The following is a 13,665-nucleotide window of genomic DNA, read 5'->3' as shown; positions in this document are numbered from 1 at the left end:
TTCTTGAAATCTTGGAGATCTTTATTGGACTTAAGGTTTTTTTTTTTTTTTTTTTTTTTTTTTAATGTCAGAGGCACAGATAGTGTTAATTTTCCCTGATTAACTTCTGAAAATCATAATGCATGATGTTTGGTATCAGTATTTACTCTCTGTATTAAGAACTTCAAAGACATAGTTTTATTTATTTGCTCAGTGAATATTTAATGAATGCCTATGATGTGCTAAACATTTGGCATAAAATCCTCTCCTGGAAGAGTGCATTGTTGTGGTACAGACAGGCCAGTAAGTCAGTGATTACACCTAAGTATGAAAAGTGCTGTTATAAAAACAGGCACAGGATGCCCTTGAGAACGTAGAGGAAGAGCATGCCGTTGTAATGCTGAAAACATTTTTCAGTAGTACACCCTCTTTCCTTAGTTATATAGTGGTGTCAAGGTTAGATTTGGAAAAATGTAACAAAACTAATAAAGGTTTATGAATAAAGGTATCTTCTATCTTCCACCTCCTTGCTGAAAATCAAGCAAAGAACCAGATAAATATTATCATGGCCATGTTGTGAATCCCTTAAAAATAAACAGAACTTTTTATTATGGAAAATTTCAAACATGTACAAAAATAGAACAGATAGGTACTCACATCCACATTCAACAGTTGTCAATTCATGGCAGATCTCATTTCATATGTATTTACATCCACTCCCCTTAACCACCACCGCCCCCTCTTCTTCACAGGAATATTTTGAAGCTAATTATGAAAATTACATCATTTCACCCACAAATAAGTAGAGCACCTTTATTCTCTTTGACTTTAGAAGTTCACTTCCTCTTTGAGACTGTTATGCTTCTGAAGCACATTTGGCTCACATTAAGAAGAGGGGAAAAAGAAAGCATTCCCATTTAGATCTCACTGATCTTCTAGTATATCCGTATATATTTTGAAAATGCTTCTGTTCCCTGGTGAAACTCAAAATAAGCTTGGAGTTATGTTGCTAACTTGTGGAATGAAAATACATTTCCACAATACGCAGATTAGAGAATGAATGATAGTAGAATTCTTAATCTTATTTGTAATTTGAAATAGATTTTTGTCTGTGTTTAAAAATCAAAATTGTGAAGTTTTTTCCTAATAATCATATTTTTTTCTGAACTTTTTAATTTTAGCTTCTTAAGCTTTCCTCTATTTTTAAAAATATTTTACAGCTAACTATATTACTGAATTACTACATTATTATTAAGGAAAAAGGAAACTTTTGTTTAATTCACTAAGTTTTCTTACCTGATTTTAGATTGAGATTTAGCTTCTGATTAGTCCTTACATTTAGGCATGAGGTTTACTTTGTGAAAGTAAAAACTGATATGCAAAGTCTAGTTTAATTATTGAACCGTTTAGACTACTAAAAATTTTAACTTTAAATTTCACTGTTTGTCCCTCTAAAAGATTAAAAGGAATTTTAGAACGTGGAAAAGAAGAGTTGGCTGAAACTGAGATTATAAAAGATTCACCTGATTCCCCAGAACCTCCAAACAAAAAGCCCCTTGTTGAAATAGATGAAACTCCACCAGTGGAAAAATCAAAAGGTAAGGTAGAACTGTGGTAACTATGTTTGTAAAGAGTTTTCCAGTTTAGCTCTGTTTTGTACAGTGTTGGTTATTATTGTTGTGTATATGAGGAAGAGATCCTAACTGCTGTTTATACTAACTGTGCTGTTATGATGCTATTTATGAGAGTCTCTGTTTACAACCTTGGAAACTATAGGCAGCAAATATATTTGTCAGCCTTAAAAGAAAAGTAGTGTTATAACTGATTAATTAAGCCTTTGGAAAATAAGCACATTTACAGTAAAGTGAGATTAAAAAATGTAATTATGTGAACTTGAATCTGTTCATTTTCCTGACACTATGCTAAATGCTGGGTAGTTGAAGACAAAATCTTTTCCTTAAACCCTTATTGAGCCTAGGGAAGGATCAAATATCACACATTTATTGATAAAATGTAGTGTGAATAGATTTCAGTGAAGATAGTATTATACACAGTATTTTCACTGTAAAGCCTTTTATCTCTTATGACAGACTGAAAGGTTTAATTTCCTCTTGAAGGAATTCTAGGCATCAGAGGTAAAATTTTGCATTTGAAATGATTCTAGGCCTTACTTATCTTGAAGGTAAAGTAGATCTTGTCCTTTTAGGAAAAATGGGAAGTGACATGCCAAAGGACCTGATGTCTTGCCTCTAAGGGAGATACCTTGCTTCTAAATCCATAAGACCTCAGGGCTGGTCAGATTACAATTGCTATGGTTCATCCTAAGGAGAAAGTAGATTTACTTGCTTTTTATATAATTCTGTTGTACATAGGAGTCCCTGGGTGGTGCATATGGTTAAGTGCTTGGCTACTAACTGAAGGGCTCTCGATTCGAATCCACCCAGAGGCACCTCGGAAGAAAGGCCCGGTGATCTACTTCCAAAAAACCAGCCCTTGCAAGTGCTGTGGAGCACAGTTCTGCTCTGACATGCATGGGTCACCATCAGTCAGAATTGACTCAACAGCAACTGGTTTGGTTTTTGGTTTGGGGGGACTAAAAGAAGATCCTGTGTTTCCAAGAAGAGAAAATAGGTCACATACAAAAGGATTAGGAATCAAATTCTTCAGACTTCTCAGAAGTACTGTTAGAAGCTACAGGGCAATGAAAAATGTCATAAGAATGTGGAGAAGTATTATTTTTTAATCACAGAATTCCATAAGCAGACAAATGATCAGTCTAGGGCTGAGGTAGATTAAAGGCATTTCTGGATATGTCAGGTCTTACACATCTTCATTTCAGTATCCTGTCTCAGGAAGGTACTAGCATTTTTGTCACATTAAATTTGTATATTTTAAAGTAATAAATTAATCTACTCCTCTTTACTAAAGAGTTAGAGATTTTCTTCCGAGAGTAGAATAAAGGGAAGATGATATTACCTAAATTTTATAAAATGAACAACATATGCTGAATTTGTTAAATTTTAAAGTAATAAATTATTCTTTTTTTTGTCCCCCTCTTCTTTCAAATAAAACACCAGGGCCAGTGTCCTTGTTATCCTTGTGGAGTAATAGAATTAATACTGCCAATTCCAGAAAACATCAGGAGTTTGCTGGGCGTTTGAACTCTGTTAATAACAGAGCTGAATTATATCAACATCTTAAAGAGGAAAATGGGTTTGTATTATTTATTGTAGAAATTGGTTTTTGTTAATTGTACCATAATAAACACGGCTTGTTTGTTGTGTTCGGCAATTTTTTATTAATAATATTGTAATAGACTATATTAATGTGAAAATTATACATAAGAGCTCTTTTCATTATTTTAACTACTTTTTACCTCATTTTGTTGAGCTAAACTGATACATGTTATTTTTAAAGAGAAAAAAATTAATTTCTTTGATTCTTGGTTCTTGTGGAAGGCCTGATCATATTGATTATAACCCTGAAAGTATTTACTCCTTATATCGTTTTTTTTCAATACTCAGTAAACATCATAGGGGGAAAAATCAGAAAACACTTACAATGCAACACTAAATATGTATAAAATAACAGGCGGAAATACTTTCTTATCAAATATACAGTATTAGGAATATTCATTTTAACTGAATAAATCTCTAGTCTGATTATCTTAATCTATTTTTTTTTTAGAAGAAACCCTCTTAAAATTTTATTGGTAAAAGGATTTCTAAATAGCGGATTTTTTTCTTAGTTTTGTTTGGAGAGCGGAAATGGTATAGTGAGAAAAATAGTGGTTTTTGAAATGTAACATTGGGAAGATAAGCCTCTCTAGGCCTTGATTTTCATGTATCTGCAGAATGAGGAAGTTGGACTAAATAGAATAACCAGAGTAACCCTAACTTTAGTCCTTTTCTAGTGCTGAAGTTCTTCTGTTCTATGAATATGTTAGATTTTAATTTTCATGTGAAACATAATTAAAGAGAAAAAAAGTATGGGTAGTTAGTGAAAGTTTTATTTTACCAACTCTTCCCCCCCTCCCCTTTCTATATTTCAGGATGGAGACAACAGAAAATGGAAAAGCCAGCCGGCAGTGAAAAAGTGACTTGAGGAACTAAATTAGCATATTGCATAAATATTTTGCGCAGAATTTTATACAAGTACTTTTACAGCAAGATTGTATAGTTATGTTGCCTGGACTGGTTTTTACATTTTTAAAAATTTCAACTAACTTTATCTTTTTTGTACTAATTGTAAAATTGGCCCATATGTCAAAAATATACATTTTAGATTTGTCCTCCCAAATCAGACAAATTTATTTAGGTAAAAGGTGTTCCCTCTGAAAGTGTTTTTTAAAAAACATTCTTAGGCTTCTCTTTGCCAAATAAAACTGTTAAGATATCTGAAATGCAAAATATTGGAGTATTACTTTATGAAGAAAAAAGATATTTATTTAATGACTGACAATAGCATTTAGAAATTTTTTCAAATTTTATCAGAATTTAGGTGAGATTTGCAATATTTGATATAAAATCTTACCTATTAATCTGTATCATAGACAGTTTTTCCAAAAAATAATGGTTTTATTTATTTTGTATTTTAAGTTATCTTGCATGTTTTCTCCATGTAAAAGCAGAGTTTTCAGGTAGTCGCTGTAAGTTTATATTTACCAGTATTGCATAATGTTACAGTTTCTTTTCTGCTAAACATTTACCATCCATTGACTTTTCATACAGAAAGGGAAACATAAAGGGGATGACTTCACAAACTTAGAAGGAAAGAACACTCCTAGGTTGTTTTTATCACTGAATAGAATCTTGGTCTCCTTGTCTCAGAAATGCCATGGTTATGTGGTATATGCGTGGTGAGACTTCTTCCCCTGCTTCTTTATCTGGAAGCTCGCAACATGTTGCAAGAAACATGTTATTTCAGTGGTAAATCTTGTCAGTTTTTTTTTTTTTTTAAAGAGTTTGTTAGAGGAGAGGAAAAGCTCTTCACTTAAATATAGAGATTCAATTTGGGGATTTTATATTTTCTATTTGAAAAATAAACAAGCTGGTGTTTAAACAAGGGTTCAGCAGGCTCCTTTGCCAACCCAGTGAAATTTACATTGCTGTTGCTCTCCTTTTATCAACCCCTGACCCATTCTCAGCCCTTGCATCTGTCCTCTCCCCTAAGGAATGGCCATTTTTTATTCTTTACCACGAAGTTTAGGTGGATGTTTACACACATCACACACAGACATGACCAGGCTTAACCAGGACCTTAGACTTAAGATTTAAGGAGCTGTAACCCGATATTTAATTATTAGATCATATTTACTACTAGTTGGTCACTCATATTTTGTATCTTATTTTTGAGCCCAATTTTCAACTTGTGCCTAAATGGGGTCTCTAATTTATTCCTTGGTCCAAAATTCTTTCCTTCACAATCCATCTTTAAAGACTGGTATCCGGTTTTACTCTCCTCAGTTTATGCTTTTCCCTTTCTCAGGGTCTAAGGCCATCTACTTGTTGACAGTCTTACCTGCTTTTCAGTCTCCATTTTTAGATACTAACTGTTCATGGACTCCTGTTACTATGGCCTACCAGCTGGGGGAATATTTCTGTGGCTGCAGTTTGAACCACCATGTGCTAGTAGCTTGTCTTTATTATTCCGTTTTGTTTGTTGCTCCAGCTGACTCATTTTGTCTGCTTAACTAGACATCCTTTGAGCACTTGTACAGTTGAGTCTCCTCCTTTCTTCCTGCAGGAGATAGACTATGCTTGACCTTATCATGAGATATATATCACAACCTCTTGGTGAACCAACAGTTTTAGGACACAAATAGAAGAATGACTGTTGTTGGCTCCATTAAAACAAGGTCCATATTGAGATTAGATAAAAATTTTTTTATTATGTCAAGAAAAGTAGATAAAATTTCAGTTGAAAAAATTTTTATTCTCCATCAGTATGAATAATAGCTGTTGTAAGGCTAATTCCAAAATGTGAAGGTAACTCATATTCCCGCTTTCCTACTTTATCCTTCTGACACCAGCCATCCACATGGCACTTTTTGTCTCTGATTCTAACCACCTAGAGTTGAGTCTCTCTCCACAAGTTAGGACTCTGTCCTTCTAGCCCCTGCCAAATAGACAAACGCCAGCCTCTCTACTGGTTCTCACTGCCCCCAGTGTGTTCAGTAATTCTCTAGAAGACTCACAGAACTCACAAAAACTATAACCTATACTTGCTGTTACCTATTTATTATAACCAGAAAGAGACACATCAGGCAAGGTCTGGGAGAGTTCTGGACACCACGAGGCTTCCATTGTTCCATGCCGCACCCTCTGTGGTACATAGATGTTCTCTCCAATCCATGAGCCCTCAGAAGAGAGGGCTCCAAGGTTCCAGGTCTCCTAGTCATTGGCAGCTCAATGAATATGCATGACTTGGGCCTTAATGCATAGTTACGATACAATTAACAAATACACATGATTCATTAGGCGCCCTTCCCTTCCTGAAGCTAGTTCTCCAGGTATGGGACCTGGGAAGCCCCTACTTGCCTGGTATCTTGGAAAACAAAGAACATCTTAATTGCTCAGGCTGTTTTCAGAAACCAGAATCAAAGGGCCAAACTAAGTTCTTTGTCCACGCTGAAATCTAAGCTTAAGTTCAGACAATGATTGCAGGAATGAAACTTACCAAAATAGAACACATGTACTTTCATTATAATCTACTGATCAAAAGCAGTTTTTTTGTAATCATAGTATAAGGGAAAATTTTCACAATCATGTTACAGTACATGGTATGTTTGATAAGCTGTTACACACAGTTATAAAAATGCTGTAATATTTTACTCAGAAAGTTGTAGTATATTTGAATATTGTTCAGAACCACCACATGGATACATGCAACCATCATTACAACTTTTAATGTGTAGAGTTATTAATATATAGAGGTCTCAAATGGTTTGCGCTTGACTACAAACCTAAAGGTCGGTGGTTTGAACTCACCCAGTGGCTGCAGAAAAAAGGCCTGGCAATCTGTTTCCATAAAGATTACAGTCAAGAAAGCAGTTCTACTCTATAATACATGGAGTCACCATGCGTCGGAATCAACTCTACATCAACAGGTTTGGTTTTTTTGTTTATTAATATACAGATTTATTAACATCGATGTTTCATGTAAGTATTGAAAACTAGCATGTAGAGTTCATCGCTAGGTTTTAGAGCAGGGCCATCTATTGTTTAAATTCTTGAATACTGTACTTGTATTCCTGCTCAAGATTGTTTTATGAGGCACTGAGTTATTTACATTATTATTTCTGGCAGATTTCAATTAAAGTCACCAGTATAATTGCACAGATCTAGAGAGCAAAAGTGTCCAGATGCTAATTTTGTCATGGAGGTGCTGCTAATGTAAGCAAATCTAGAAATTTCCATGTTCTTTTAAAAGTTTGAAGCATCAGACTTAATTTAGAAAACTACAGGTCTGGATTTATACTTACCAAGATTGTTCCATAATTAAAATGAACATGTAAGATTGAACTATATGAAATTGCCATTTTTGTATGCAAAAAAAGAAATATTGGCAGTTTCCTGTGGGTCAGCCTAAACATTTGTCTTTATACCCTGAATATGCAGTAGAAACTGTAAATTTACCAGCTTGTATATATTGAAACAAGTTCCTCCTAGTGAAAGATGGAGACTTAATTTAGTGTCTGATTAGAAGTTTTCATATTTGTAACATTTTAAATTAATTCTGTGGTCATTTTGAATCAATTAATCATGTAAAGATACAAAGAAGAAAAGGTGACATTGAGTTAAAGGGCCTGTAGAATTTTTCTTAGTAAGCAGTGGGATAATAAACAACTGTTTAGAACATTAAAAGAAGAGAAAATATCATCCTATTTTAAAATAGATGTCACATTAAATTTATGTACTTATTAATTTCAAGGACAGTCCTTAGGGATTATGTTTAAAGGGATAGAAGAGAAGGAAAAACCAAGGTCAAGGGTAGGAATTAAGAAGTGCTACTGGAGTTGCAGAGCCCTGGTGGGACAGTGGTTAAGTGCTTGGCTGCTAACTGAAAGGTCAGCGATTTAAACCTGCCAGCTGCTCTGCAGGAGAAAGTTGTGGCAGTCAGCTTCCATAAAGATTACAACCTTGGAAACCCTATGGGGCAGTTCTGCTCTGCCCTATGGGGTCAGTATGAGTTGGAATTGACTCGACAGCAATGGGTTTAGGGTTTGGTATGGGAGTTGTAGAGAAGTTCCAAAGGCTGAGGACTTAGATAAGGTCTTTGGATATGCCAAGTAAGAAGCTGCTGATTACTTACAAAAAGCCACTTCATGGAATGATGCAAGTAAAAACTAACTCAAAGCATGTAAGTAAGTACTCAGATGTGACGAGGGATGTTAAAGCATATGAGTGTGGTCAGTGTGGTCAGCTCTTCCAGAAATAGGATAGCAAAAAAAAGTTGGCCTTGCCTGTTAACAGTAGCTTAATAGAGAGCAGAATTGAGGGAGGTTTGTTTTTTTTTTCATAGTCTGTTTTGGATGAGTGTGATGGGCTTGTTTGTAAACTAAAGGTAAAAATATGATGGAAAGGTAAAGACTTACCTATTGCAATGTTAATTATTTATTGTTAAATTATTCATTTCTTTATGCTGAAGATTATAATGAGTAACTTGAACTGGCATGTTACAGCATTTTTCACATTTGGAGATGGTGTTGTCAGTAGTGGAATTACCATAATGGATGAGTCATTACATGATTGGTCTTGGTAGTGCTGGTCTGGGTGTCATAAATTCATACGTGACCATCCAGGCATCCAAGGGGAAATAAGTGATTAGAATTAATTGATGGTATGTTAATACAGTTAAAACAGAGAAATGAATCATTTATTGCTTATCTTTTGACTATTAGACTAAGTGATTGTTTAATTTACCTAATTTCTAGATCAGTTCTGTTTTTCATATAGTTGTTGATGCATTGGGGTTTTTGATAATATTACTTTTCCTCTGGCTAATAAGATCCATTTCATAATGGAATAGGAGTTGGTGTTTTGGAATTTGGAAGAACGGCTGTTCTTGTTTCTGTGGCAGGGGTCACATTTTCTCTGTAAGGTTTATGTTGAGAAAACGGTAATACTCCTCTCCATAACTGAAGTCAAGGTGGAACATTATACTGTAGGATGGGTGGCTTTCGGGGCTTTAGCACATCCATTTCTTGGCCAGTATTACTTATTAAGGTTTTCCATTCAAACACCAGCGACTGAGGAACAAGAAAAGTCTTACAGAAATGGTAAACTACAATTGCTGTTGTTCCCACAATCAGTATACATATGCTTACCAACAAAGCCAGAAGAACATTTCTAATCCAAGGGCTGTTGTCTACACTGGGAGAGGCTAGAATGCCGTTTTCAATTAACGACTCATTGGCTCCATAGTAAGAGATTCCACTGTATGTGATGTTCTCAATGGTGCCAATTTTGTATTCCGGTAACACTACATATGCAAAGTTTGGATGGACATTTCCATCAGGCCTGCTTAGTTTAAACATTACTTCTGAATTTTTCTACTAGGGCACCATTTCAGGGAACTGCCGTTAACATAATGCTCTCTTATACCAGGGTATAATAGTAGAACCTGGTCTCAGGGTAGCTAATAACGATCTGCTCAGTGTTACTGGAGTTTAGGTAGCCAATAAGTTTAGCAAAAAATAAACCAATCCTCTCTCTCTTTTTTGTAAATGAGTAGACGCTGTTTTTTGTGTGCAGAGTGTAAGTATGGCAGGGAGTACTTCTGGGGAGCTTGAGTTCAATGATCAAAAGCATGAGCAACCAGGCCGCCAGAGTCAGTAGCACAAAGAATAAATTCCTGAGGAGAATATTGGAAATCCAGGTCTAGGGGATATCCATATAGTATTTGATGAGTTACATTAAATTGCAGCCAGCTTTCTGGGCCTGAAGGATATTCGTTTACTGATTTTATTTCAAGGGTCAAGTGAGTTGAGTTGCTGTCTTCCTGATCATAAAATGTGTTGGGAGGAATTGGGAAATTAAATCTGTGCCCAATAGTTGCTGTTATTAATTGAATTGGAGCAACAACTGTCGGAAATGTGTTGGATTGACCTAGAAGGAGCAAACAAGAAACAAATTTCAACAGTTATCACTATTTAAATGTTTAAAGTTGTCTCAATGATTGACTTGGTTCCCCTCTTTTCACTTTTTGACGTGGTTTGTATAGAGGAGTGGGAAAGCATCTACCGTCAATAGATCTTTGCAGTAGGCCTTCCTGTGTTTGAGTACCACATAAAATAGCTCCAGAGAAGAGTGAAGGGGGCTGACTGCTTTCATTTCTGTTTTTACCCTTTGGTTGGGGGCACTTCATCTATTCAAGGGTCATTTCAAGTCCCATCTGTCCTCCCTTTTTCTCCCTCCTCCTCCCTCTTCTCTGTTTTTCATCTTCCCTCTCTTCCTCAACTGGTAGATTTTGCATTACAGCCTTGATGCTGCTTCTGCATATTCATGGAGATTGTTAGTTTCCAAATTCTTTCAGCCTTAAATTAGTTTGGAGGAGGATCTTGAAATTAGCTTATTAACAGTACAACCAAGTCTGGGTTACAGGACTTCAGAAAAATGTTTTGGCAATAGGCCAGAATTCCTAAACTTTGTGTGTGTGTGTGTGTGTGTGTGTGTGTGTGTGTGTGTGTGTGTGTGTGAAATTGAAAGTTCAATAGGGAAATTTTTTACAGCTTAGGGCATAGAAGTTGTATAATTGAACAGAGACATAGTAATGAACTAGTGCTCTAATTTCATTTAACACATTTCAATCTCAAACTAGAAAACAGTTCAAGCTCTGCATAGATATGGTTTGTGTTATCTGACGGCTGATTATCACAAAAATGAGAATATGATGCAATGTAACAAAGGGAAGTGGCTTTAGAAATTGTGGGTAGCACTAAGATGGAAAGAAGAGGAGTGCCATGCTACTGAAAAACCCAGTGAACCAGGAAGACAGATGGAACAATCGCTAGATGAACAGAAAGACTATTTTGAAGTGAGATCTGAGCACTGTTGCATATTTCATTGGATTGATTAGCAGCATATGTTCTAACTACTAGGGAGATAAGTTTCTACCAAATTTCAAACAGGCTAAAGTTTCATCAGCCTCACCATTCCTTGGTGATAGAATTGCTTACCTGGGTGTGGCATGTCCTCAGATTTCTGAGATTCAGAATGGAGAGAATCTTTGTTGCTTGAAGCAATTCATAATTAGTAAAAAGCAAACTGGTTGTACCTTGTCTAAATAATGTTTCTGGCAGCTCTGTAGTGAATTCAGGTGAAATGGTGAACATTAATTTAGAAGTAATTTAGAAGTTTAACAATTCAAACATAGGAAATCCCCCCAAATTAAAAATCAATAAAAATTTCCATGAAAGTTACTGTACAGATATGTTTCAATATAGGGATGAAACAAGTTCTAAAGGAATCAATCTGATGGATTATCTAGTTCAGAGATGATGAACATTTTACATTTGATGGAACATTTACCATGTGCCAAACATTGTGCTAAGTGCATTATTCTATTTTATCTTCATAACAAATATATTAAGATAATTATGTGCTCATTTTATAAATGATGAAAGTAAGATAATAAAGTAATTACCCAAGGTCACACAACTAGTAAATGATAGAGCTAGATTTTAAACCCTGGTGTGTCTGACTACAGATACTGAGTTCTTAATTAGCATACTGCCTGTGTTTGCAGTATATCAGGAGATAGATAAGCTAAACGAAAGAAGATGATCTTAGCTTTAGTGGTAGAGATAGAGTTTACAAGCATTTTTGTAACTATGGTGGACCGTAAGATTGCTACAGATAAGTAGTGTCTTTCTGAGATAATTTAGGAATAATAACTAGATAGAGCATGATCTAAATGGTAGCTTAAAACTGCTTCCAGGTTTGTGAATCTTTGATAATTCTAAATATTATATTTAATGTGTATAGGGCATAAGATGGGTACTGCATTTTGTTGTTGACTTTTCTTACATGATGTATCCTTAAAGTTTTTTTCCTCATAAAATTCATTTATGTTCCTTGTAAAAATATTGGAAAACGCAGAAAAATACAGAGAAGAAAACTAAGCACTCATAATTTCACCATAGTTAACACTAGGTATTCTACTTTCATCTTAACATTTAGTTGGTTACTACTTGCTAGTATATAGATTTACTGACAAATAGAACAAAGAGAAATGTAAGCCACCTCTACAGTCTTACCTTGTATATTGTTAAAGTCATAAATAGTCCCATATGATGTCAGTATGTTTGAAGAGGTGTGTGGGTGACTTGCCACCATTTCAGTAGAATCCAGGTTAAACATTGTATTGCCTGGAAAAATTTTGCTAGTTCTTGAGAATCCACTGAAGGCTAAATGTTCTGTGCCTGAGTACCAGTCACTAAGAAAATGTGTTGTGTAGTCTTTGAGCCCATACTTTCAGGTAACCTAAATGGCATTTGCAAATTTGGGTAGCTCAGAAAGGGACAATTCAGATAAATCATGTAACTTAGTATATGATGAGGTCTCCTCAGAATAAGAGTGAGTTTTCAGAATCACATCACACAGTGAACCTTCCTCTAAGAGGCTGCTAGTGAAACAAGCAGTATCCAAGAGCAAAAGAGTTGAGTCCGATGTTTTATCTCATACAAATTTTGCATTTATACTCACGCCACGAGGTGAAATTGTTTCCATAGGAAGGGGGAATGAGTGAATCTGTTGAATATTTTTAGGAGTCTTAGATGTGTGATTATGCTCATAAAGGTGCTGTTGCTTTAGCTGAGTTGCTGGAGGCAGTTGGCTGAACTCAAGGGAGAAATGAGAGGCTGCCAGCATCTCCCTTGTTGATGCTGAAGATGTCAAGAATCTGTTAGATGACTGTACAGATCTTTCCAGGTAGATTGGAACAGAGGCACTCCATTTGCTGAGAAATGTCACTGAAGATAGTCCTTCCGAAGGCATGGCTATATCCTGCATTACTTCTTCAGAGATTGAGGATGAGGACCCAAGAAAATGAGAGAACTTGGGTAAGGCAAAAAGGGCTTGTGAAAACCAAGCTTGACTGACTGATTCTGAGATAAGGTCAGGTAAAACAGAATGTTTATGTATTTCCCAGTTCCCCTTTATCTCCCAATCTGTAGAGTCTAATTTTTCTAGTAACATTGACACTGTAGAAGTTCTACACTGAAAGAAGTCAAAATTTGGTAATGAAGTAGCTGTCAACACCATAGAAGGAATGACTTCAGGAAGAGCAAAAGGATATTCAAGGTTTCTAGTCAAAGATATTTCCTTAAATGGATTCTGTGATACTACTGCTGTATGCAGTGGCCTTGTAATCTTCATGTTCTTTAGAGTATTTGGAATACAGTCAGTTTCAGAGATAGGAGTGATCTGTCTTAAGGCAGCAAATAAACTGGGAATTAGTGATGCTTCATCTTCAGGCACCCAGTGAGTCAAGGTGGGTAACAAAACAGAGGAAGGCTTGCTTAGTTGTTGTTTCAGTTGGCCCAGTTGTCAAGATTGGGATAGCCCTTAACTGCCTGGGTCTTCTTGTTTGAAAATTTTTAAGTTATCTCCAGCCTTCAATCTTATATCCTAAAATTTTGGCAAGATACTCAGAGGAAGCATGATGTTGAAAAACTCGCATCAC

General features: G+C 35.6%; 1 protein-coding gene across 9 annotated transcripts in view; it reads left to right on the top strand.

Annotated features, from left to right (window-relative positions):
* The window catches only part of INTS13 (integrator complex subunit 13), a 43,705-nt gene extending 33,092 nt beyond the window's left edge, over nucleotides 1-10,613 (top strand). For 7 of the 9 annotated variants that reach the window (XM_004383595.1, XM_023738031.1, XM_023738036.1 and 4 more), the window contains 2 exons: nucleotides 3,057-3,192; nucleotides 4,031-4,388. In XM_004383595.1, coding sequence (XP_004383652.1) covers nucleotides 3,057-3,192; nucleotides 4,031-4,070 — 176 coding nt within the window. In that variant the 3' untranslated portion in view covers nucleotides 4,071-4,388. Of the gene's footprint in view, nucleotides 1-3,056; nucleotides 3,193-4,030 lie in introns of all 9 variants that reach the window. The other 2 variants (XM_023738034.1, XM_023738030.1) reach the window with 2 other exon arrangements.
* Nucleotides 10,614-13,665: the final 3,052 nt, after the last annotated feature.

The sequence above is a fragment of the Trichechus manatus genome, unplaced genomic scaffold, assembly GCF_000243295.1.
Source record: "Trichechus manatus latirostris isolate Lorelei unplaced genomic scaffold, TriManLat1.0 scaffold00112, whole genome shotgun sequence".
Lineage (NCBI taxonomy): Eukaryota > Metazoa > Chordata > Mammalia > Sirenia > Trichechidae > Trichechus > Trichechus manatus.
This window is presented reverse-complemented; position numbering and strand designations above follow the sequence as displayed.